The sequence below is a fragment of the Schistocerca gregaria genome, chromosome 6, assembly GCF_023897955.1.
Source record: "Schistocerca gregaria isolate iqSchGreg1 chromosome 6, iqSchGreg1.2, whole genome shotgun sequence".
NCBI lineage: Eukaryota > Metazoa > Arthropoda > Insecta > Orthoptera > Acrididae > Schistocerca > Schistocerca gregaria.
Window position 1 is genome coordinate 233,319,786 of NC_064925.1, and position 27,009 is coordinate 233,346,794.

The 27,009-nt window shown below is 41.9% G+C and overlaps 1 protein-coding gene across 1 annotated transcript; it reads right to left on the reverse strand.

Annotated features, from left to right (window-relative positions):
- Nucleotides 1-1,481: 1,481 nt before the first annotated feature.
- Nucleotides 1,482-26,333, reverse strand: LOC126278982 (uncharacterized). The gene is made up of 5 exons (XM_049979285.1): nucleotides 26,219-26,333; nucleotides 19,448-19,600; nucleotides 14,735-14,866; nucleotides 8,476-8,628; nucleotides 1,482-2,027 (listed from the first exon to the last, which is right to left on the reverse strand). Exons 1-5 carry the CDS (start codon nucleotides 26,231-26,233, stop codon nucleotides 1,488-1,490), a joined length of 993 nt encoding a protein of 330 aa, XP_049835242.1. The 5' UTR covers nucleotides 26,234-26,333; the 3' UTR covers nucleotides 1,482-1,487.
- Nucleotides 26,334-27,009: the final 676 nt, after the last annotated feature.

Genomic DNA, 27,009 nt, shown 5'->3' on the forward strand with positions numbered 1-27,009 from the left:
GATGCTAGTTTGTGATCACAACGGCATAGACAAAGAGGTTCCTCAATTTTTGGCCTGTCTCATGGTGTGCATTCTATAAGGCTGAAATACCAACCAGTTCACCTTCTTTTTGTTGTTATGCCCACTCACCTAACTTCTGCAACCAGTACGCAGCTGTGCTCTCTGTATGTACCGTTTGTAAATGTTCAGTCTCTGTTCTGCTTGCCGACAACGGCTGATAGATGTATGGTGTCCCAATTGGTTTCTGAGAGCTTGGGAGTGGGTGTATTATGACCAAGCCATCAACTCTCCCAGTTAGTTATCGAGGGCATTTCCCGCCCATATCCAGTGCAATAAATTAACATTACACTTACGTTAACATATCTTCGCTCCTAATTTGCTAGATGTTGTAACGTTAGAGCGGGTCATGTTACTGTTTGATTTTGATCAGAACCTGGTCAGAGAAGGATACGTGCTCAAATGTGGACCTCTAAAGACAGGTTCTCCCCATTGCGAGATTAATACCAGCAACGTTCCTACCATATTTCTCCTCTCTAGGGATTTTTCCTAAAAGCAGCGAGAGGAAAACTGATACACCCCAACCTAATGCATATTATTCGCACAGAATCACATAGCTATTCATATCAGCAAATAGCGGAAGACAAATCATTACATGGCAGCTTGATTTCCGTTAGCAATTTTTAGTATTTCATGACAGTATTCTCAAATAATCTAAATAAATGCTCAATGGAGAAGCAGGGAGAATCACAAACAATATGTTAAAAAACTATCAACTCTCAGAGATAAGAATGTATTCTTCTACTATAAAGAAATAAGCTACATAGGAGAGGACAGATTATAGCAGTCTTCGCAATGCTCTATCAACGTCTTTAATCCAACGCTCTCCTGTACGTTTCGTGACCATTAAATGTCCTCACACAGATTGGTCACAAGTGGTGACAATTGTCCAGGCCATTATATCATCCAGAACGATTAGAAATATGGTGGTTGATTATCTAACCCTCTCTAACAACTACAAAATCAGATTGAGTCCCTTGGGACTAAGCAAAGTGTGCAATCTAGAAGTGAATGTAGCACTTACTGCTGACTGTGCTCGTCTACATCACAGCCACTGAAAAGATCTTCCCAAATACCTTAGACTGCTCTTAGGGTTTTGTGGTGTATGTTGTTGATTGATGGTAACGATAGAACAGACAGTCAGTTATAGAATTAACTGAAAATGATATGTACTTTCGATTGGGCAACTACTATCGTTGCAGGTGCACGATAAAAAAAACGAGAGAACAGTTGGTGAAAAACATAATTTTTTTGTTTTGTTTCAAATAAATCAAAGTTTGCTAACAAAATCAAAAAATGAAGAAACAGAAACAAAATTAATATGAACGCAATAAAAAACCAAAAGGCTGAACATATAACGAAAACAGTAACTTAAACAGAACAGAAACTGAAAACAAATAATAACTTTGAGGAATAAAGAAACTTTTTTTTCAGTGCGTGAACATCGCACGTGAAGGATCGCTGCTGAGACTCTCAGCTACCTCCTCTTCCACTTCTTCATGGGCTAACTGCATCTTGGCAGCATCCATTTGACTCTCGGTTGCCCCCTCCTCTAATTCTTCATGGGTTTGGTCCATCCTGTCATCACCTGTGACACAGTCAGCTACACCCTCTTCCAAATCTTCACACACTTGTTCCATCTTGGCAGCACAAATGAGACTCTCATCTGCTTCCTCCTCCACATCTTCATGGCCATGGTCCATCCTGTCATCATCTATGAGACTGTGAGCTGCACCATCTCCCAAATCTTCAGAGGCTTGGTCCATCTTAGCAGCACCGACGAGACTCTCAGCTGCTTCCTCCTTCACATCCTCACTTCTTCGGTACATCTTGGGAGCATCCATGGCACTGCCAGCTGCACCCTCCTCTAACTCTTCACTGGCTTGGTCCACTTTGACAGCGTCCACGAGACTCTCGACTGCACCTTCCTCCAACTCTTCACGGACTTGTTCAATCTTGGTACCATCCACCTAGGAAACCACAATAGATTTAGCTGCATTATTATACTACAAACAAAATTACTTACCTAGAATATACATTATAAAATTCAGAAATTATGATGAAATAAAAGCTGATATCGAGCATTGTTATTTTTCGACTGATACAAAAGCAGTAAGAAAATCAAAATCTGAACAGCACTGGTAATGGTTGGCAGCTAATAAATGAGATGCAGAACTATTAATACCAAGTAGAAACTTTAAAGATTCTGATATCAGTATATGGTTTGATCTTAGTATATCTTTTGTTCTACAAGATAGGGTTGAGGATCTCATATTGGCAATAGAGCCGTAAAGTAAAAGTTTCTCTAATCCCTAGTAAGTTATCAATTAAACTGAATCTAGAACTTAATACCTTCGTTGTAAATGGTTTGGATGTGTCTATGGATAGTGTTAAGGAATTCTCTCTCCTGATGTTGATGTTGAAATAAGAGTCTTCTCACTGGGGGTTACCTGACTCTTTTGTACCCTATCACCTGAAGAAAACTGTGTCAATTATAAGTGTTATGTGGTTTGGGGATACACAAGTCTATAGAATTCCTCACTTGGTCCTATTCCCTGAATTTACAGTGCCTCACATTTGGCACACAGCGAGCCCAGTCCTCTCGGGACAGCCATCTTAACTTTAAACATATAGAGATGGGGATGGTATTAATCTGGGTATCGTAGTATGTGGGAATTTGGTGCAGTGAAATTAGTGATGTGGCAGCCACTGCCACTGCACAGTCTCACTGTATGCAGCAGCGTCGCTTGTGACGCACAGCGCCATGTGCCTCTAGGAGGGGCCAGTTGGGCGTGGCTGGTAAAGTTGTGGTGTGTCACAATCCAGACAGTGAGGTAAGACAAAGAATCAAGAGGGTCTGTATGTGATTGCTTCCTGACGTATGGATTCTGTAGCTAGCGTCACCTGTCACCACTGTACGCTACATTTTGGAAGAGTGCTCCGTTTCCTGACGAGGGGGCAGTCAATAAGTTGGCTGTGACCTGGGCTCACTTCTATGTAATGACACATGGTGTCTTAAATGACAAAATTCGACCTATTTAGTCAGTAGCGTCGGCTTGGCGATCTAACATTTCCTCTTTCAGAGACCAGTATGAATTTTTCTACAGATTTTTATGTACTTTTTTCGTATTTTCTATCATATCCACTTTCGATATTTCTTTAAAATTCTCTTTCCCTTTTTTATACTGGTAAAGCACAATAATCATGTGCTCTTACACCCATATAGTATGAACTACTTTTTATGGTTCTGTAAGTTATACAGGGTGGTCCACTGATAGTGACTGGGCCAAATATCTCACGAAATAAGCATCAAACAAAAAAACTACGAAGAACGAAACTCGTCTAGCTTGAAGGGGGAAACCAGATGGCGCTATAGTTGGCCCGCTAGATAGCGCTGCCGTAGGTCAAATGGATATCAACTGCGTTTTTTTAAATAGGAACCCCCATTTTTATTACTTGTTCATGTAGTACGTAAAGAAATATGAATGTTTTAGTTGGACCACTTCTTCCGCTTTGTGGTAGATGGCGCTGTAATAGTCACAAACGTATAAGTACGTGGTATCCAGTAACATTCCGCCAGTGCTGACGGTATTTGCTTCGTGATACATTACCCAAGTTAAAATGGACCGTTTACCAATTGCGGAAAAGGTAGATATCGTATTGATGTATGGTTATTGTGATCAAAATGCCCAACGGACGTGTGCTATGTATGCTGCTCGGTATCCTGGACGATATTATCCAAGTGTCCGGACCGTTTGCCGGATAGTTAAGTTATTTAAGGAAACAGGAAGTGTTCAGACACATGTGAAACGTCAACCAGGACCTGCAACAAATGATGATCCCCAAGTAGGTGTTTTAGCTGCTGTCGCGCCTAATCCGCACATCAGTAGCAGAAAAAATTACGCGAGGATCGGGAATCTCAAAAACGTCGATGTTGAGAATGCTACATCAAAATCGATTGCACCCATATCATACTTCTATGCACCAGGAATTGCATGGTGCCACTAGGCACAAGAAAAATTACGGGATGATGACAGATTTTTTGCACTCGTTCCCTTTAGTGACGAAGCGTCATTCACAAACAGCGGTAATGTAAACCGGCATAATATGCACTATTGGGCAACGGAAAATCCACGATGGCTGCGACAAGTGGAACATCAGCAATCTTGGCGGGTTAAATGCATGGCGCGGCATTATGGGAGGAAGGATAATTGGCCCCCATTTTATCGATGGCAATCTAAATAGCGCTATGTATACTGATTTCCTGCGTAATGTTCTACCGATTTTACTACAAGATGTTTCACTGCATGACAGAATGGCGATGTACTTCCAACATGATGGATGTCCGACATGTAGCTCGCATGCGGTTGAAGTGGTATTGAACAGCATATTTCATGACAGGTGGGTTGGTCATCGAAGCACCATACCATGGCCCGCACGTTCACCAGATCTGACGTCCCCGGATTTCTTTCTGTGGGGAAAGTTGAAGGATATTTGCTATCGTGATCCACCGACAACGCCTGACAACATGCGTCAGCGGATTGTCAATGCATGTGCGAACATTAAGGAAGGCGGACTACTCGCTGTTGAGAGGAATGACATTACACGTATTGCCAAATGCATTGAGATTGACGGAGATCATTTTGAACATTTATTGCATTAATGTGGTGTTTACAGGTAATCACGCTGTAACAGCATGCGTTCTCAGAAATGATAGTCCACAAAGGTTCATGTATCACATTGGAACAACCGAAATAAAATGTTCAAACGTATCTACGTTCTGTATTTTAATTTAAAAAACCTACCTGTTACCAACTGCTCGTCTAAAATTGTGAGCCATATGCTTGTGACTATTACAGCGCCATCTATCACAAAGCGAAAAAAGTTATCCAAAAACATTCATATTTCCTTACGTACTACACGAATATATAATAAAAAATGGGGGTTCCTATTTTTAAAAACGCAGTTGATATCCGTTTGACCTATGGCAGTGCCATCTAGCGGGCCACCCATAGAGCCATCTGTTTTCCCCCTTCAAGTTATACAAGTTTCGTTCCTTGGAGGTTTCTCGTTTGACGCTAATTTAGTGAGATATTTGGCTCCGTCACGATCAATGGACCACCCTGTATATGACCTTGCCACATTGGCGTGACTTTCGTCTATAACTAGTGGCTGTATACGTGTTAGAAAGTTCGAAAAATGAGAAGGTTTCAGGCAGATTTTGTATTAACAAGACACAGATTTGAGACCCAGATTTTAAACTGGTCAATGTTTTTAGGAGCGATTGTGGATTCCGCCCATAATTTGCCGCGCATTTGTGGGTTATTGAAACTGAAGAAACTGCAAAAAGGTAGGAAATCTGGAAAATGGAACACAAATAAGTGAAAAAAACCTACCGGTTGTCGGTAGTTTCGTTACGAGTATTAGGAAACGACTGACTGAGGAAGAATAAAGCATTGGATTAGAAGACGAATGAGTAGCTTGGAGATCTGAAATAGAGAGGGCAGTAAAGGATGAAATGGGCAAAAAAAAATTCCAGTAGTATTCTTGGTTATCTCGCCAAGTATTGAACTAAATCACGGAAAGAAAAAAATTGGAAAACAGCAAACGAAGGCGTCAAACGTTCATGCACGCATCTAAAACTACATTTATCAAAAAGTTGAAAACGGAAGTAGACTGAATGCAGAAGAAATGTGAAACTACACAAGCATGCGTAACAGTGAGAAATATATGGACCACATATGGGAAAATTAAAGAAACCTTTAGAGGAAAGACATTCAGGTACATGAATATGAAGAGCTCAGATGGCAAGCCAGTACAAAGCGAAGGATGCAAGTATGAAAGCTGCATATAATGTATGGATGGGTCCTACAAAGAAAGCCAACTTGAAAATAATGTTGTGAAAATAATGTTACGTTCTGTCAGCGATGATTGGAAGTGGGATACGATACATTGAAAAATGTTTCACAGAGCAATGAAAAGCCCAAGTCGAAAAAAGGCACCTGGAGTAGACAAAATTTCTTCAAAGCTCTTGAGATCACAGGGGGAAATATGAAAAATGTTGTGCAAGTGATACATAAGGCATGCAAGACAGAATAAATACTCTCTAACACAAATTACTGAAGGTACTAGTAGCTCGGAGAACATCGGGCGAGATCAGATAAGTCCCGCAGAAATGTAGGGAGGAGTAGGCATTTCGTCTGGATCAATAGTGTGGATTTTACTCCTTTCCAGGCCGTGCAACAAGTTTGGGGCAAACTTGTTGCAAACTAAAAACTCGAAATCAACGTACTTCACTTTGTAGAAAATAAAGTAATTCCACATTATAGACTGATATCCATTAAGTATATCGTAATATTATGTTCGTTGTCTTTAGGTTCAAAAACTTCGGTATTAATTGTGATGGAGACTGACGTGGACGCACAGGTGAGATGACTTCCAGCATGGTCCTCGCAGTGTCGCTAGTAAAAACTATATCGAGACACTTAGGCGACCTCTGATTCACGCCAATGAGAGGAAACCTTCACTTCGCCATAACTTGAGTCACTAATTTCATTTGGGCTCTAGCATCCACTCATACAAATAGTCTGGACTGAGAACCCACTTTCAAGATTACGTACGTTTGTGTCAACATTCCAAGAATCTTTGTCAAGGTCGTCACAGAGTAAAACAGACCCCACGGTAGTGCAACAGAAGCTCTCAGTGCGTGAGCTGTGTTGGAAGAAAGACGAAGAAAGTCTTCGTTTGTGTTGCGGGATAATACATTAATACCGTTGGAATGTTTATTTATCCTGGTCAGTTGTTTCAAGGAACAAAACAATTGTACTCGATGCCAAGCGTACTGAATAGATGTAGCACTCATTGCATATCAGTCGTCTTTGTTTGATGAGATCAATCGTTACAGTGTTGTAATTGATTCTGAGTGCTTTGTCCGTCCTCTGCTGCTTCGTAACATGTTCGTTGGTGGTATACATAGGGTCATTTATGTCCAGTTTCTATTTCTTATCCATTCAACCACGCGTATACTAATCAAGTATTCAGTCCTGCTAACTTGTTTCGCTAATCTCTCATATATAGTTAAAAGCTAGCAATTTTTTTCCTTTGATAGTGATACTGCTTCGCACTAATATCACTGTTCAGTGTGTGATCGACCAGACACGAGTCTATGCTTCTGCGGTCTATGCTTACGTTACAGACCAGCGTCTACTAAACCTCCACTCTTCTTGGAAGAAAGTAGTTAATGATACAATCTCAGTGAAGTAACATATAGTTAAAATCGCTTACAACCTGTGGTGTTACCGCCAGACACCACACTTGCTAGGTGGTAGCCTTTAAATCGGCCGCGGTCCGGTAGTATATGTCGGACCCGCGTGTCGCCACTATCTGTGATTGCAGACCGAGCGCCGCCACACGGCAGGTCTAGAGAGACTTCCTAGCACTCGCCCCAGTTGTACAGCCGACTTTCTAGCGATGGTTCACTTCCTACTTACCTTCTCATTTGCCGAGACGATAGTTTAGCATAGCCTTCAGCTACGTCATTTGCTACGACCTAGCAAGGCGCCATTATCAGTTACTATTGATATTGTGAATCACGCACCGTCAAGACCGACGTTCATCATTAATGGATTAAAGTTAAGTATTCCACCAGCTACGTCCGTTTTTCTAAATTCTAATTTCCTTGTCCTGCTCCAGACCTCACACCAGCCTGCGTGAGCTAAAACGCGTGCCTTTCGTCCTCCTCTAGTAGCACGGTGTTGGCTCTTCTGCCAACCACAACATAACCAGTGAACAGTGAATTGTGAACCATGTCGAGATCGTGTGATTCAGCTAAACTGTGAGTCTCTGTAAGAGACAAGCCAAACCAAGATGGTATTCCAGAGATAACTGCAAAACTGCGAAGTCAGTAACGACTTTTCTCCAAACTTAGATTCACTATTGCCTCGTACCTATAATACTGATAGGCAGATGTGTCTCCGATGGCAGTAGCCTTCCATTAGTTGTGACTCGCCAGGATGGAGTCGTGTAATTGGTTTATTTGGTTTCGTTTTAGGCCGGCGTGCATCACACGCCTGAAATAATCCGGACGTGTGAAAATTTCGCAATGGAACCTTGCATTCCCTCAGGAAAACTTGAACATTCGATCTTGCTTCGGGGTCTTCTAACGAACGAACGTTAGTATTATTGGATTGTAATAAAGTGGATCACTTTCTTAGTTTCTCATGTAAAATGAGGGTCGACTGCGTTTTACATGCATGGAGATATGTGCGGATCGTGAGAAATTCTCGATAAATATCAACTGGTTAAGTGGCTAATACTGCAGTGTGTACTGTCTGAGATGGAACTGGTCTTTCTTCGCTCTCACACTATCAGCCCCTATCCTCCTGCTTACTCTTCATAGTGGTAAAGATACTGACTTACCTCGGCGAACCCTTCTTGCGGCGCATGGACCAGTATCATCCCTCGTTCCTTGGAGCAAATCTCACTTTGTGTAGTCAGATCGCTGTCTTGAAACTTAAACGGTGGATTTTCTTCTTCGACCTTATTCACCTTGAAGCGCCCAATAACGAGGACCTGTGGTTGGTGGGAATTTATCATTGCTTACTCAGGTAGGATAGCATATAAATGTCATACAAAAAACTTTAGACACTCCACTTACAATTGTTAAACGGACTATATATCAGATAGCAAACCCTTAATTGTAGGAAAGAAAGTGTAACACGGTACTGTAGAGATCAATTAAAAATGAGGGATACAAGAATGAAAAGGCGAATATTAGTGGTAAGTTGACAAGACTGTTTCCAAGGCATCTATGAACAGTTATGCAAGCGATGTGCGAAATTGGAGTATAGAAGAAATTTACTGCGGAAGCAATGCATAACGTCTACGTTGATATAAAAAGATTAGCTCATGCAGAAGAATGAAATCAGCCATAAGATTGATAAATTTAAACACCAGAGACATTTTTCGTAGTCTGTTCTGTATTTCATTTTTGTGAGGATTTTTGATTACCACTTACAATAATTCAACACATACGTATGTACACCAAATACATAGTAAAGTTAGCATGAAACTGAAAACAATTTGTTATGTGAACTTTTGTGCAAGCACTGTCTTGTGCCATAGTCAAACTCCGTTATATTCATAAACCCAGCCAATTTAAATCAATTACCATCTGGAAACGAGTGTCTGAAATTGTTGAAATTAACGCCAGTGATAGTCATAATTATGGTACAAATGGCTCTGAGCGCTATGGGACTTAACATCTGAGGTCATCAGACCCATAGAACTTAGAACTACTTAAACCTAACTAACCTAAGGGCATCACACACATCCATACCCGAGGTAGAATTCGAACCTGCGACAGTAGCGGTCATATCTAACTGCTAAATTTCCATATTGTTTTCTTAATTGGAAATTTGTTTAAATGCTTAGTTGGGGATCGTATTGACTAAATGGTGAACACATGTCAGCAGAATAGGGGTGTGTGGGTGCTGTCAGGTCAATAACAGGGCCGCAGCTCTCTTCAGCGGACAGACATCGCCACTAGAGTAGAGGAGAGAGTAGCCAGGTAAAAAGTGGGCCCTGTGTATTACACTATTGGCCATTAAAATTGCTACACTACGAAGATGGCGTGCTATAGACGCGAAATTTAACCGACAGGAAGAAGATGCTGTGATATGCAAATGATTATGTTTTCAGAGCATTCACACAAGATTGGCGCTGGTGGCGACATCTAAAAAGTGCTGACATGACGAAGGTTTCCAACCGATTTCTCATGCACAAACAGCAGTTGACCGGCGTTGCCTGGTGAAACGTTGTTGTGATGCCCCGTGTAAGAACGAGAAATGCGTACCATCACGTTTCCGACTTTGACAAAGGTCGGATTGTAGCCTATAGCGACTGCGGTTTATCGTATCGCGACATTGCTGCTCGCGTTGGTCGTGATCCAATGACTGTTAGCAGAATATGGAAACGGTGGGTTCAGGAGGGTAATACGGAACGCCGTGCTCGACCCCAACGGCCTCATATCACTGGTAGTCGAGATGACAGGCATCTTCTCCGCATGGCTGTAATGGATGGTGCAGACACGTCTCGATCCCTGAGCCAACAGATGGGGACGTTTGCAAGATAATAACCATCTGCACGAACAGTTCGACGACGTTTGCAGCAGCATGGACTATCAGCTCGACCATTTACCCTTGACGGTGCATCACAGACAGGAGCGCCTGCGATGGTGTACTCAACGACGATCCTGGGTGCACGAATGGCAAAACGTCATTTTTTCGGATGAATCCAGGTTCTGTTTACAGCATCATTATGGTCGCATCCGTGTTTGGGAACATCTCGGAGAACGCACATTGAAAGCTTGTATTCGTCATCGTCATACTGTCATATCACCCAGCGTGATGGTATGGGGTGCCACTGGTTGCAGGTCTCGGTCACCTCTTGTTCGCATGGACGGCACTTTCAACAGTGGACGTTACATTTCATTTGTGTTACGACCCGTGGCTCTTTCATTCGATCCCTATGAAACCCTACATTTCAGCAGGATAATGCACGACCACGTGTTGCAGGTCCTGTATGGGCCTTTCTGGACACAGAAAATGTTCGACTCTTGCCCTGGCCTGCACATTCTCCAGATATCTCACCAATTGAAAAGTCTGGTCAATGGTGGCTGAGCAACTGGCTCGTCATAAAACTCCAGTCACTACTCTTGATGAACTGTAGTATCGTGTTGAAGCTGCATGGGCAGCTGTACCTGTACACGCCATCCAAGCTCTGTTTGACTCAATGCCCCGGCATATCAAGGCCGTTATTACGGCCAGAGGTGGTTATTCTGGGTACTGATTTCTCAGGATCTATGCACTCAAATTGCGTGAAAATGTAATCTCATGTCAGTTATAGTATAATATATTTGTGCAAAGAATACCCGTTTACCACCTGCAATTCTTCTTGGTGTAGCAATTTTAATGGCCAGTAATGTACATGCGAGCTAAGCTCCACGGGAGAGGCACTCTCCGTATTTGCATCCGAAACGATGGGAAGCTAGTGTGTGCTGTTTTAACCAGGTGTGTCCACTGAGACGTTGGAGACAGTTCGTTATCTAGCAGCTACAGGGTGTATGGTATCGCAACTCCTCGCGCCCTGCGGAAGCCCACGTTCTGGGAACTGCTAGGCCCGTAAAGGCGTAAAATTAAAAATCTCTGACGTGAAGTGGGAGGAGAGGCCATTTGGATCTTTTGTATTTGAGATCACGGCACCCGCAATTGTGAGGCTGGTGCGAAGCTAAGTGGACTTTTGTTGACGCTGCTAAAAAACAATACCAGCGGCTCCCGTAGGATAATACAGGTATATTATGGAGTGGGAGATGAGAACCCGCTTACGTGTGTACATGGAGGAGGCCTGGTTGGCTGAACTGGGAAACAGTACAGATGGTGGGAGTCAGAAGCTACCTGTTTCTGAGCTCCAGCATAATGACTCTCACTGCTGATTAATTATGTTAAAACTGACTATAGAAAAGAGACTGTTGCACTATTACAAACGATCTGATTGATTGGCACTCATAAGCATCAGAGTCAAAGGTGATCAAAATTATGCACAAGGCGTCACACTCAAAAAGATGGAGAAAATTTCTGCTTCATGCTGGGAGCGCCCTAGAACCACTTCCATCCGAGAATCGCCAGCGGACACATTAGTTGGTAAAGGCACTCTGATTCTGCGCTCTGAGAGAGAGCAGCCTCAGATGTCGGAGAATGCCGCTTCCACTACTATAGCCACTCTCGGGCGTCGGTCACGCTAAGTATGGTGAGCAACTGCAGAGTACACTAATCGAGTTATGGGATGTATGCAAAGGTTTCGGATTGGCATTAGGACCTCCATATTTTTAATTCAAGTGTGTTTACTAGTAATCACGGTATCAACAAGCATTCGAATGGTTCAAATGGCTCTGAGCACTATGGGACTTAACTTCTGAGGTCATCAGTCCCCTAGAACTTAGAACTACTTAAACTTAACTAGCCTAAGGACATCACACACATCCATGCCCGAGGCAGGATTTGAATCTGCGACTGTAACAAGTATTCGATCAAGATATTCGGTGCACACATGATTATTTCTGTAGTTCTTTTCCTCATATCTGATTAATGTTCGGTGATCACTATGCTACTACCGTATTCATTTCAGCCTCATCACACAGTCTTTGCCAAGGTACTGATATTTCAATTTCACTATAACCTAAGTTAATAACGGACATAACAGTTTCCTGTCTTTGTGCACCAGTATGTAACTTCAAGTCTGTACCCAATCGTGTTATGTTCATATGAGTTACAACATCCATGATTCACATGTACTAGGGTCAAACTATTTTTATAAACTCAATTCATTAAGTTATCCGTTGCTCAAAATGTTTTATTTAAAACATATGATCCTATACGAAGCGATCTGTTTATCGGCAAGGTCACCCAGTTTAGATCTTTCTGACATCCTCAACGGTAGTCAGTGGCTTTGTTGTAAACTCATGAAGGGAGCCTGCTACAGAAAACGTAAATTGATTTTTATACTACTAAGCTGAATCTTGAGTCAAAGCTATATATGACGTCCAATTACAGATAGAGCCTGTGGCGTTATTAACTATCTTTATGGCACTTGCCCTAATAATATGTTACTCTTTACAGTGGAAATATTTATTGACATATAATATTACACTTACATTATGAGCGAAACACACACAACACTGGTGGAATATCCTACAGTATATTATAGAATATTACACAACTGTCGCGTGTGTGTCATTCATAACCTATAAAATATTCTACCAAAATCGACGGAACAGTCAATCAGTGCAACATTTGCCTTGTTTCACTGTGTTCTAGTATAATATGAGAGATTCTATAATTGCTCTGAGGTTATTAACACAGTACTTTTTGATCCATTCACGCCATTTATATTACACTCTTTTAAGCCTATGTATACTCTTCTTCTTCGTTCTTATTTTTAGGTTCTAAGACTTTGGTATTGATGCTGATCGAGGCTGAACTGGATGTACAGTTGGGATAATAACCGGTTAGGTTTTCGCAGTGAGCCTATCAGACACTGCACCAGGGCTCCTAGTCCATCCCTGATTCGCTCAGTGAGAGGCAGTAACGCTTTTCACGACTCGTGCCTTTGATATCGTGTGTGATCTACCGACTTCTGTTAATACTAATTCACACAAACAGTCACGATAAATTATCTAGTTGCAAAGTTACGCTTATCCCGTCACGCGAAGAATTGTGAACGAAATTGTAATATACTAGAAAAGACCTCATGGGAGTATAACTGATGCTCTTACTCCATCAGGTCTGTTTTAAGAAACCAGAAGTTTTTCCTCGGTGGGCCCCTTGTCTCGGTCACAGTTGTTATCATTAATACGGATGGAATGTTTATGAGGTTAGACTCACTTTGCCCATTTCGCTACCAAACGTTCTGACATGTTACGATAGTCATTCCGTTTCTACCATTTACATTATATGAGACGCTACTTTGTTGTAGGCATAAATCCTAGGATAGTTGTAACTGTTTCCGACTGCTTTATCCATTCCCTACCACCTCATAATATGTCCATTGCTAGCAGTCGTGGAGTATGTGTGTAACCTACTTAAGTGTACAGTTCCGCTAATAGTTTGGGCTAATATTGCATATACGTGTATTTAACGTAATTTGTAGGTCTTCGCAATAATACTTCTGTTCAGTTTGGGACTGACTCGACGAGTCTATGATACTTCGGTCTATGGTTAACATGTAGCTAACTTTCCCTTTTATTCCTAGGAAATAGATAAAGATGTAACACCATTGGAACTACAGGTACTTAAACTCACCCTTTGCTGAGCAGTTCAGCTCTCGCGCAGTCTGATGCTTCAATACATTTTTCGTCTCTGCGTGTAGACAAGCTGAACAAAGGTGGTATTTTCACAAGAAACTGTAGCCAGGCGAAGTGGCGAATGGTATGGAAAACTATTCGAAATCAGTACGTGCTCTGTTAAATTCACGTCGACCTATCGCATTGAGATCGCTTAAAACCGTTATTGTCATACTTGCGTCTAAAACGTGTCAGACAGTTTCATTCCCCATCGCTCCACACTTCGAACACGTGCTACATCGATCATGATTTCATCGAAACTGGAAGTCATTTGCTAATCTTACACCCTTCCCTCGAATTTGGAATTGTCTTGGGCGTATGTGTCTCCAGCCGGCAGGAGTCGTTGGTCAGTTGTGATTCGCACAGAAGTAGGTCTATAATTTGTGTATATCAAGTTGTTTGAGGCTGCACTGTGTCATACAAGTGCTATATTCCCAACACATGGCTATTTTATATCCGACCTTACTATCCCACAGCAATAAAAAAACTGTATTTCCCAAGATTTATGTCATGCTCTTGTAACCAATGTATTATTTAATTGTAATAAAGTGATTCCATGAAATTGTCCTTATTATAAACATGTGATACGACTGAATTTAGAGTTGTGGAGGCATGTCTGGAGTGTCAGAAATTCTCTATAGACATAGACATAGTCTCTATAGGCAACTGGCTGAATATGCAATGGGTATAGTTCGAGAAATAGTTGCTCTTTCTTCCCTCTCACCCTCTGTGGCCGTTACGCCAAGCTTGCTCTTCGGGGAAGTAATGACACTGACTTACCTCAGCGGGGCACTCGTGCACTTTCCGCTTGCGGAGATTGCGACGCTTTACAGTCAGCTTTCTGTCGTGGACCTCAGTCGGTGGTGTTTCTTCGGACACATTTCTCTCACTGATACGTCCAGCAACATGGCCCTGTGGATGGTTTGATTTCACCATCAATTATTCAGCTAGGCTGGCGTGTATCTAACAGATAGAAAACCTTAGACAACGGACTTAGATTTGTTAAACATACTGTGTATTAATTAACCAGTCCATAATTGTGGCTATTAAATAATGTTAAATCCGGTGCTATAGACGTCTATTAAAAATATGAATTGAGAGGCACACGAGTGAAAAGCCGAGAGAATACTTGGTAATTTCCGAGAATGATTGCCTATCGAAGTTGGAGGGCTCCAAACGATACATATCGAAGTTGCGATAGTAAATCAATTACGGAAATCTCATGGCGCGCGTTACGATAAATTATTTGCGATCGCTATTTTTAACAGTTTTGCGTTGTTTCTTCAGTACTTACATTCCCGCCGAAATTGCTTGTGATTCCATTGAGAAATCGACACAGTTTCTGTTCAAAGCGAGTGTAATGTGAGCTGCTTCTCAAGTTTGTTCTGCGGATTGCCTCACATGGAAAACTCTAATTCCATGAATATCCAGCATAGACAAATGTTTGACTTTTTGCCGGAAATCTGGACTTCTGCCGGACAAGGAAAGAAGAGACTGTGTTGACTGTGGTGCTGCGAAGTCTGTGAAACTCCATAAGAGGAGTGTGAACACTGCGATTTCGTTGCAATTTCATTTCGGACTTTGCGGAAAGCGAACCACCTTCAGGAAAAATACGTGGTTCGAGTCCTCCAAATTATCAATTAAGACGAGCATAATTCTTGTGTCGTGCTGGATTCGAGAGTACACGTTGCAAGCCACAGCATCAGAAACTGAGTTATTGGCAAATACCGTATGTGACTACTTCGGATTTTGCTGAGAAATGTGCTACGTGATAGTGACAAATGACAGTGTGCCAATTGGTGGACCGAATAAAACAGCAGAAGTAGATGAGTCTCATATTCCTAGACGAAAGAATCGGAGGAGACGACCTTCTAAAAGTGAAGTGGATCATATTTGGGTTTTTGGTGGGATAGAAATGGAGTCACGCAAATGTTTCGCTGTGAGGGTATTGTCCTGAGACAAGGTGACTTTAATGGGTCTCATAAAACATTTCATACTGCCTGGAACAAAAGTCATCACAGACGGGTTTCAGTCGTACCACACTCTCAAAGCTAAAGGGTTCGAGCACGAATTCGTGAACCACTCTGTGGAGTTTGTCTGTTCAGATGACGCCAGTGTCCATACCCAGAATATAGAGCGGCTGTGGAAGTCTGTCAAGTCTACCAAAGAAAGAGAAGGGCGTCCAGGACAGAGGGAAGAACTTTATATGTTCAAGTACCTATATACCTTCACAACTTGCGTTTGCAGGGGAAAGTCGACGCACGCGACACTCTGCCGATATTCCTGCTCGATATTGGCAGAGTTTACCCTGGGTACAGGAAAAAAGGAAATGTCCCTGCAGCTTATACATCACGCGGACTGTCACAAGACGATAACACCGATGATGAGTAAGGTAAGTCGTCTCCTTTCAATTTACAAGTGTTTCTCTAACGCTCTTCTTTTGGCGTTGCTATAGTGACAACTTGAAACATCCTCGTAATGCGAGCCACGAGACTTCCATAATCGATTTACTATCGCAATTTCGATATGTATCGTTTGGAGCCCTCCAACTTGGATGGGCAATCGTTCTTGGAAATTACTGAATACTTTTATGTGGCACACTTAAAACAATAAGTTTTAGGATGACATGACTATTGCTAAGGTACCCAGGAATAGTGAACCACGCACTTCAAAGGGAAAAATGTGAAGGCATGAAAAGGAAGTATTTAAAAAGCAGTTTATTGCCCTTGCGGTTTGTATTACACAGGAAGATGTAAAATGATTAACACATGAAGAAACATGAAAACAGTCAATAGACTTATGACTCGAACAACATATTGCATTGTCTGTGATCCGTTTCGTATGTAACGTTTGTGATGCTTCTGTGTTTTCTAATTGCGACAGTACAGCATACATATACGTACAGCAACAACATAGGAAAATATTCAGGCAATTGCAAACAAGAGAATTTGCTAACGAGATGCTACATTTATATCTGTAATACCTCTGTTTCCTTCCCAATTTCTCTCACTTGATGCTCCCAATTGTCAAGTGAATATACGTGTAAAGCTCCTTGATGCCACCCAATCTACATCGAATTCCGATTGTGGAAGACTAAGCAAAGAGAATCTACGTCAACATCGTCACTTTTTGTTTAAGAGTCTCCACACCCTACAAATCTCTGTCGTATCTTCGCGTGTTCTGTTCCGGCTACTACCAACTACTAGTTTTTACCCGCGGCTTCGACCGCGTGGATCTCGGACCCACATGAATTTTGAAATATACTGAAGCTTATTGTCAGTGAGAAAAACGATGTAAAAAGCTGAAGGTGAAGCTGTCAAAACGGTGCAACGGTAAAGAATTGAGGTGTCTATAAGAAAAGATATTTGAAGCATGAAGTACCAATAGGCCTGGATAGGGGAACAACATAGTGCCGTATTTAAATAAATTATGCAAATTAAAGAGCTTCTTTATATACAACATTTGACGTTTTGCCAATAGGAGGCATTACAAACAAATTATCCGAGCAAGCTACGAAGAGCTGTCCATGTGAGAAACAGTTTATCCTGAGATCGACGCCGACGGCTCGAACCTCCCGTTCCTGCGACTTGTTGGCGGTCATGGCAGAGCATATGCACACGGGAAACCGCAAGCGTTTGAACTGGGAATGGAGATTTTGGAGAATGAAAGTGTGTGTGGTTTCACCAGCTGCACAGCCCGTAACAATTTCAGATTCTGTAATACTGCTACGAATTGACTCCACTTTAAGACGAATTCCATTACATAGGTTCGAAGGGGTTAAGTTCCGAAGCAGCATTATCGGAATACCAACTTTCAGAGCGGTGTTATAGACGGGGAGTCCGAACGCAGAAACTGAGTTAAGAAACTCTCTCTGACAAGTGATAGTATCGGTCCTGTCCAGAACCGTATTTCTGGACCGAAATACCACCCATCATTTTTTCCCCCAATATGCTTTGCTTTACAGCAGCCACTTAATCATTTTTAGACTTTAGAATTGTTCGTTCACAAAGACAGCAATTCTCGTGACGTGTTATTTGGGATACATCTCCATAAAGGAAACGAATGAAGGAACAATTAGACAAAGGCTATCTGGCAAAATTACTACGAGTGAAAGAAGTTAAATGAATGATGACACTAATACGAAATCACAACAACTGCATCACTTCACTTATATTGGTAAGACACGATGGAAACCTCGGAAGAAATGTCTGAAAGTTATTTTTAGTGTCAACTCGACAAATTTATCCACGATAATGATTAGTGCCTACTCCACAAACTTAATAACGATCATAGTTACAGCGCTCCAAGAATGAATTCAATAATGTCTATGGATAACGGGGTTAAACTGTGACATTATTATTATTATTATGTTAAAACGGTCGAAAATACTACTTTTATGTTTTATACAATTTCTATCCTAGTTTAGTTTTATAAAAGATCTCCTCCCACGACATTTTCTTCCAATGTAATGAAATGATCTTTACATGAAACTCAGTCAATCCACATAAAAAATGACAAATTTATTCATTTCCGATTTCCCGGTCAGTACTGACCCAGTTAAAGAAACTATATATATATATATATATATATATAACTAGGCTTGCATGCAGCGTATCAAGATAAAACGTACACCTTACTTTAAGTAAGACTTCAACAACATAACTGTCAAAACCGCATCCAATTTCGCGCAGTAATTTTTCTGTGATGCGCGTACAAACACGCGGACAGAAAGAGAGACAAAAATTCGAAAAGTAACTGTTTTGGATTCTATTGCTGCTATAAAGACCCTTCATACTAAGCTTTCTCAAATATCTCCTATGTACGGCCGTCAGCTAGTTACAATTTTATTATATGTATAGATTCCTTAGATTTCTAAACCTTCTTCTCCATGCGGTCTTAATAAAGGTCACAAATACTGGAACTGTGACCTACATATCGTCGCACTAGCATCGTGCACTTTTCTCCTCAAACTGCTGCACAGAAATTGATGTCTGCTTTCGTCTTTTGTATTTCTAACGGCGTATGCACACGGAAGTTTATAACAGTGCTTAGTTTTATGCAAACATTCAAACTGACACTCCGTGTGGTCGTACATCGTGTACTGGACACATGGGGCAGCATGTCGAATGCCCACTGGAAATCATGGAAGACTGAACCAACTGTTAACGTGCGTTTTTAACTTGTGTGTCAAACGAGTGGTATATTCCGAATTCCTGATAATTTTACAAAGGAAGCTTACTTTTCACAATAATATCATCACTTTCCCTTATACATTTACTTTGGGACTTTGTAACCAGTGCTAATTAGTATTAATGGATTACAATAAATTGGGTTCCTTACTTGGTCCTACATGTAAAAATAAGAGAGCTTTCTGGGAGTGTGGATAGCTCTGCAGTGCATACAGTAAGAGATGCAACTGATCTCTCTTCCCTCTCTCCCTGTCTTGCCGTTTCTTCATGCTTGCTCTACATGGCAGTACTGATGTTAGCTTACCTCTGCACAGACGTCCTTCCACATATCTTCCATTTTCTGCTTTTCCTTCTTGATGCGAGTAGCAGGATCTGGAATCGGTTGGCACGGAAAGATCTCAAAGATAGAAGGATACTCAGGCTCCTTCCCCTCCTTGAAGCGACCATACTCCATAAACTGTGGGTGATACGTTTTTACCATTACTGACACAGGTAAGATGGCATATATATATATAGGAATACCGTAGACATATGACTTATCATGCTTGAACAGATTTTACATAACGTAAGTAGTACACATAAGCTACGTGATGACTGTTATAAATAAGGTGGAAAAATAAGATGTACAAGAGTGAGAAGATGGGGTAAGATTTTAATGGAACACGCTCAGCGGAATGACACTTGAAAGGAAAAATTGTGTGTACTTGCAGAGGTTAGAATATATTAAGCAGTTTATTGCTGATGCAGTGTGTGGTAAACGTATTGGTCCAAACGTTAGCCCACGGAGAAGAATGAAACCAGCCAAGAGTATTATGTTCTAAAATCATAATGCATTATCTATGACCGGATTTGTATATAACTATTCTGATAAGTTTTTGTTTGCTCTTTTCAACAGTATACATATGTGCATAGAGATCTACAGGAAGCACATATTCAACTATGTAGGCGATTATAAACATGAATACTTGCTATCGAAAATATAAACTTATGTTGACCAAATTACGGTAAATAATCTGTCAAATTCAGTTAACATACGTAATATGTAACTGTTAATTTATATGTCAGGTGTTACGATAAATTATTTGTTGTAATACATTTAGCCGCATATAATACGTTCATACTCATCACATGCTGTCCTCCATTAGTTTCTGAAATTGTGTAGTTGCTCTAAAGTTGTTAATTCTTGCCTTTCTTTTAAATTCACATCTATAGTGTATGAGCCATTTCTCCCTATGCACATTGTTATTCCTATTAGTATTTGTTCTGTTACGTGGCGATTCTTTCGCCTACTTGCCTCCCTAAGGAAGGTTAATTTATCTGCCAGTCACAGAATAGATTTTAGTCGGATAATTGGTTTTCAATTTTTTAATAACCTCTGTTTTTCATTGTTGATTGTTCTTGCGAATTAATATTTTCAACACCTCCGCTGCATTGGAACAAAGGCTATATTTGCCCATCGAATAATGTGGCCGTGTTTCAGCTGTTATAAGTACTATTCATAAGTGATAATACTTTCAATCAAATAATCCCTACTGATGAACCAAAGGAACATTCTAATAGATATTCCAGGAACGATTAGGAAATAGATCGGTCCCAGAGAGCGTCATTACGTGATACTTTCGATTTCCATAGGATTTCGAATTATCGGTGTTCTACCATGCACGAAAGGTAATGTCTATGGTTATACTCTGAGCTTTTACTCGTCCTGTATCTCCTTAAGTATGTTGGCCAGTTGACGATGTCGTTATAGACAAATAACAGAGTCGATATGGGGACACGTGTTGCCTGAAACAGTCTCCTTTTTGTGATATAATAATCTGTCTATCGCCTTTAGATAGATCATGACAAAACGGAAATTGTTCGCATGATCATTATTGCTTACTGACACATTCGCAGTATTTACAGTTCTTATGATGAATTTTGGTAACACAGAATGCTTCCTTGAGACATAGCTAAGGCAGTCATCAGAGAAATAAGCCTATAAATATTATATTTCGCTGGTTCGCTACCTTCGGACTTCGGGGCTTGAGATTTGCGACTCGCTGTGTGATATTTGTCTGTCCTTGTGTCATCATTCTATCGTTCAGTTCAGCTCGAGTAATTTCAAAATAGCTGGTGCTGCAAGCAATGCCGTCAGGAGATTTCAGGGTCATCTCGGAGATTCTGCTCAACCTGAGCCAGAAGGTAATTCACCCACTGCTCCAGTCGTCCATTAAAAAATTCAACCTCGAAGGCAGCTTACTGCTGTCGTGAACAGAGAAACCAAATTCCATATTTATGGTTACAGTTTGCTATCCGAAACTGACGTCTTCATATTATGGTCCTTTTAGTTAAATTCAGTAATCTTGGTGTTTTCAGTGACATACACCAGGCGTAGAATGGCGTTTGACCCATGCATTATGTCGACCAGAATCTGTACAAAAACTCGTGGACAACTTTTAGTTCGCTCGAATGAAGTGCAGCAACATTACTCTCGATTTATCCCACACAGTTCCCGTACGCTAGCATTAGCTCTTATACTTGTTGATATAAACCATGTATATAAATAATCTATTCACGTGATTACACTTGTTTCAACTGGTCACGTGGCCTTTTATTGTAACAGTTATCAGAATTACCCTCCATAACTGTTTCGAGTGGAATAATGTAGCATACTTGTTACCTACCACACGGAATCGCAAGATGCACTCTTCTTGTTTCTACGATATAAGTTCGTTGCGACCTCATCTTCTTGTACGCATTATTCGTTAGGGTCTGTGTACTCCTCACTCTGGGCCTCTCTTTCTTTCCATCTTCTCCTATCCCTCTCTCCGTCCATCTACTCCTCACCCCTCTCCGTCCAATTGCTCCTTCTCTCTCTCTCTCTCTCTCTCTCTCTCTCTCTCTCTCTCTCTCTGTCCACCTGCTTGTCACCACTCTACTGATCAACTTCACACATTGTCCATCTACTCTCTCCTTTCTAATTCTATTTCCTCCTCCAATCTCTCTCATTCTATCTCCGCCTCCTCCTCTCGTATCCATCGCCTCCTCACCGCTCTGTCTGTGCATCTCCTCTCCCATCTCTCCCTGTCCGTTTCCTCCTTCTTCTATCGCTGTTCATCTGCGCTGTCCTCCTATCTCCGTCCATCTCCTCATCTTTCCTTTCTCCATCCATGTCCTCCTCTCCTTCTTCCTCTCTATTTCCTCCTCTTCCATTTTTATGCCCATTTCCTCCTCCCTTTCTCTCTTACCATTTCCTCCTCCTGCTTTCTCCACCCCTCTCTTCTTCCCTCCTGTCGCTACTCATCTCATGCTCTTTCCTTTCGCTGTACATCTCCTCTTCTCCCATCTCTCTGTCCAGTTTCTCCTCCCACTACTTGCGTCCATCTCCTCTACTCTGCAATCTGTGTCCAACTCGCCCTTCCTCCACTTTGTATGTCCATTTCCTTCTCTCCCTTCTCTCTCCACATTATCACCCCCCCCCCCCCCCCCGAATAGAAGGCTTGTAATTCCAACCCCACAGTGTTTCTATCCAGATTGTAAATTGTAACTAATACGTGTACCAAACTTGACGGAAAACGTTCCAGTGGTATAGGATGAGATTTTTTACAGCAGATTTGCCCGCATACGCCCATGACAAACGTGTTTCACGTATATTTAACACAATTACAGGTATTTTTACTCGTACTTCACTTGTATCTCTAGCAAATTTCACGCTGATGTTTTACACAGATCGAAAAAAGTTTTGCGTCACCCTGGTTCCCAGAACTCCCGAAGATAGATGTTGACTGTGGATATTACATCACAGACAAAGTCCCTTTGACTGTTCAGAGACGTCACTAAACCCGCCCAAAGATGTAAACAACCATGAATGAGTAGCGCCTATTAGACGGAGGGGGTCCAACAGCCGATGAGTTGCAGTCATTCCACCAGAAAGGAGACTCACGGCTCGTGTTGTCTGTAGTTCAACCATGGCTAGATGGTCAATACCGCGGTGCAAAGCGATGTTGTTCGGACATGGAGGAGATACAGAGAGAGGCAGGAACTGTCGATGACATGTCTCGCTCAGGCCGCCCAAGGGCAACTACTACAGTGGATGTCCGCTACCTACGAATTATGGCTCGGAGGAACACTGACAGCAACGTCACCGTGTTCAATAATGCTTTTCGTGCATGCACAGGACGGCGTGTAACGACTCAAATTGTGTGCAATAGGCTACATGATGCACAACTTCACTCCCGACGTCCATGGCGAGACCCATCTTTGTAACCACGACACCCTGCAGCGCGGTACAGATGGGCCCAACAACATGCGGAATGGACCGCTTAGGATTTGCATCACATTCTCTTCACCGATGAATGTCGCATATGCCTTCAACCAGACAATCGTGGAAGACGTGTTTGGACGCAACGCGGTCAGGCTAAAAGCCTTAGACACACTGTCCAGCGAGTACAGCAAGGTGGAGGTTCCCTGCTGTTTTGGAGTGGGGCCGACGTACGCCGCTGGTGATCATGGAAGGCGTCGTAACGGTTGTAAGATACATGAATGCCATCCTCCGACCGATAGTGAAACCATATCGGCAGCATATTGGCGAGACATTCGCTTCATGGACGACAATTCGCGCCCCCATCGTGCACACCTTGTGAATGACTTCCTTCAGGATAACGATATCGCTCGACTAGAATAGCCAGCATATTCTCCAGACATGAACCCCATCGAACATGCCTGGGATAGATTAAAAAGGCCTGTTTATGGACGGGGTGACCCACCAACCACTCTGAGGGATCTACATCGAATTGCCGTTGAGGAGTGGGACAATCTGGACCAACAGTGCCTTGATGAGCTTGTGGATAGTATGCCACGACGAATACAGGCATGCATCAATGCAAGAGGACTTTCTGCTGGGCATTAGAGGTACCGGTGTGTACTGCAATCTGGACTACCACCACTGAAGGTCTAACTGTATGGTGGTAGAACAGGCAATGTGTGGTTTCCATGAGCAATAAATAGGGCGGAAATGATGTTTAGGTTGATCTCCATTCCAATTTTCTGCACAGGTTCTTGGAACCGAGGTATGCAAAACTTTTTTTGATATGTGTATTTTCACACAGTATAATGTTTAAGACGTCGCATCTCGTGAACTATATGACGTACAGTGACATTTTTTTCTAGGTACATTCGGTTGCATATGTGGTTACCGTTTGCGGAAAGTGTTGCGAATAGATTTAGGAACATAGAAGTAATAAATTAAAAAGTCATGCACGATGCGACAATATTCCAAGCTTCTCAGTCATGACTTCACATCTCCTGAACTTTGTCTCGTGCAATCATATATTTTTGGAGATACATTCGAGGACACATGTGGACACTGCTGCGGAATGTGTTGCTGAGTTAGTAGCAAAAAAGTATTGAATTTAAACGTCACAAATGACGTGGCAGTTACTCTTACATCAAACAGCTTATGACGTTATACCTCCTGAACAACGTTTTGTACAATGATACAATTTTTCTGGTACATTCAATGGTATTTAATGGTACATTCAATGGTATATATGATTACTGTCAGTAAAATCTATCGGGAATAGAGTAGTAGTAAAGAAGCAATAAATCAAAACGTAATGCTGCATGAATAGCTCAACTGTAGTGACGATAAACTATTTCCCTTTCTTCGTTTGGTGGGGTTGTTAGCGAGAAAAAGTTTCCTAAGAGTTTGAAATTGTGTGCAAAGTTTTTTGTAAATCACTAAGTGCTTTCATTTAAAATACTGGTTGAACAAATTACTGGTATTCGCGAGCCATAGGCAGCACCGCTTTTCCGTACCCACCTCCACCCATTTGATAGGTGGTTCTTTCCCCCCACAGTAATTCTTTCCACAGGTAGTGGATACCGGTCCATTGGTTTAGGAGGAAATGTGCATTATATACCTGTACACATACAAACATACGTCATCTATTTTTATAATCTGTATGGATCTTGACATATCAACATATTGTTTCCCCATGAAATTTTTGTTTGTCTCCAGTGAAGTCTTTATTTAGTGTAAGATTGAATAGAAGATCGTGTACTACTACGTGAATTACTGAGGTGGAATGAATGGAAATGAAACGTGATGGGGAACAGTATGGAAGGAGATAATGACTTGCAGCGACACACACGGCATTGCGGCAATGCAACGGCGAGAGCTGAAAAATTGTGCTGGACCTGTGACTTGAATCCGGAGCTCTGCTTCTCTATAACGCCTGCTTTAAACGCCTCGGCCATCCGGAAATAATTTCCGTCAGACCCAAATTCCCAACCTACCGCTCGCCGCATAGCAAACTTGCCCACCCACAAATCCCTACTCGCAGATTTCTGATACCCGTAGGACTTCGGACGTTGGTTGTGCATCCACACTGAAACTTTTTCATCAAACAGCTGTCGTGCCCATAGAATTATAGATACGAGTGGTGTTTGTTCTGTTAGACATGTCTGACAAAACAGACACTATTCGCGCTGAAGCAGCCGGAACAGATATATGAAAAATTGGTATGAAAGGGATAAAAAGGAGGTGCAATGAGAAAGAGATATGAAGGAAATAATGACTTCCAGACAAAAAGGACGCCGCGGCAATGCGACGGCGAGGGTTGAAGATCTGTGCTGGACAGGGATTCGAACTCAGCTGTTTCAATTCTCTGTCAGTTGGCTCAAACGCCTCGGCCATCCAGACACGCTTTCCATCAGACCCAAATTCCCAACTTCCTGCTTGCGTCATAGATATGAGTGATATCTGTTTAGTCGGCCATCTCCGTGTCTGGATGGCCGAGGCGGTTAAGGCAACCATTATATAGAAGCGGAGCAGCTGCGTTCGACTCCCGGACTGGCACAAATTTTCGACTCTCGCCATTGCACTGCTGCAATGCCTTGTGCGGCTGGAGGTCATTATCTCCGTCTTTCATGACGATTGCTTTTAACCACGAGTAGTTAAAACACTTTTCCTAATCCCAGAAGTACATACAGTGATACGCAGTATGGTATTATGGCAATGATCTTATAGAATTGGATATAGCTGTTAGTTAACAACACTGTGGCGTTTTTGATACACCTTGACGTTGCTTACCTTGTTCAGGTCCATTATTCCGGAATCAGGGCGATTCTTACACTCATTTTTACTTGAGAAGCGTACGATATAAGGTGTTGGTTTCGTAGGTGTCTTCCTGCAGGGAAGACAAAGGCAGCACAAGATGCTGCGTAGCACCTGTTAGAGAAAACAAAATCACAACATGCCTGATCCAGAGCTTATACATTAAGCCAGCAATGACGACATTCTGTTTGGACTAGCTCTCCACAAGGACTTGACCCTACCTTGATTTGTTGGAAAAGTCTCTTGACACTGTACCATCTGCGGTACTACACGATTTTTCTCCAAACATAAAGAAAGTAACGCGTTGTAAACCTCGATCAATTCTCCGCGTTCACTGTAACAATGGTGAAGTACAAAGTCGACCAGTGCCGATACGCAGACGTTTTCGAATTAATACTGTGTTACGTCACATGAAGCGCGATGAGACACAATGGCTCACACGCCATCCTCCTGCTTCATTTATCCCCGGTGAACTGGATGTCCATCTTGCCAGGTCATACGACAGAGACAGCGAATAAATCACGCTAGGAGTGTTTACGACGTTCACGACGAATGGCAGATGCAACCGACTCAAAGAGAATATCTGCAGTCTCATATTAACAACTGACGTACAGCGCCCTATAAAAGCAGAGTTACAAAAGGGAGACTAAAGAAATGAATTTTGTAAGCATTATTTCCTATCAATGTTTTCAGGAACCTTCAGTGGAACGTTCGGTCAGCCATAGACGATAGATAGAGCCCGTTAAGAGAACTTCACCTGCAAGAAA

Bases quoted from the DNA above. Each gene is read 5' to 3' on its own strand.
- LOC126278982 (XM_049979285.1), bottom strand. The intron at 14,867-19,447 runs GTAAGCTAACAT...AACCATCCACAG, and splicing joins GGAAGGACGTCTGTGCAGAG to GGCCATGTTGCTGGACGTAT. The intron at 8,629-14,734 runs GTAAGTCAGTGT...CACCAACCACAG, and splicing joins TGCACGAGTGCCCCGCTGAG to GTCCTCGTTATTGGGCGCTT.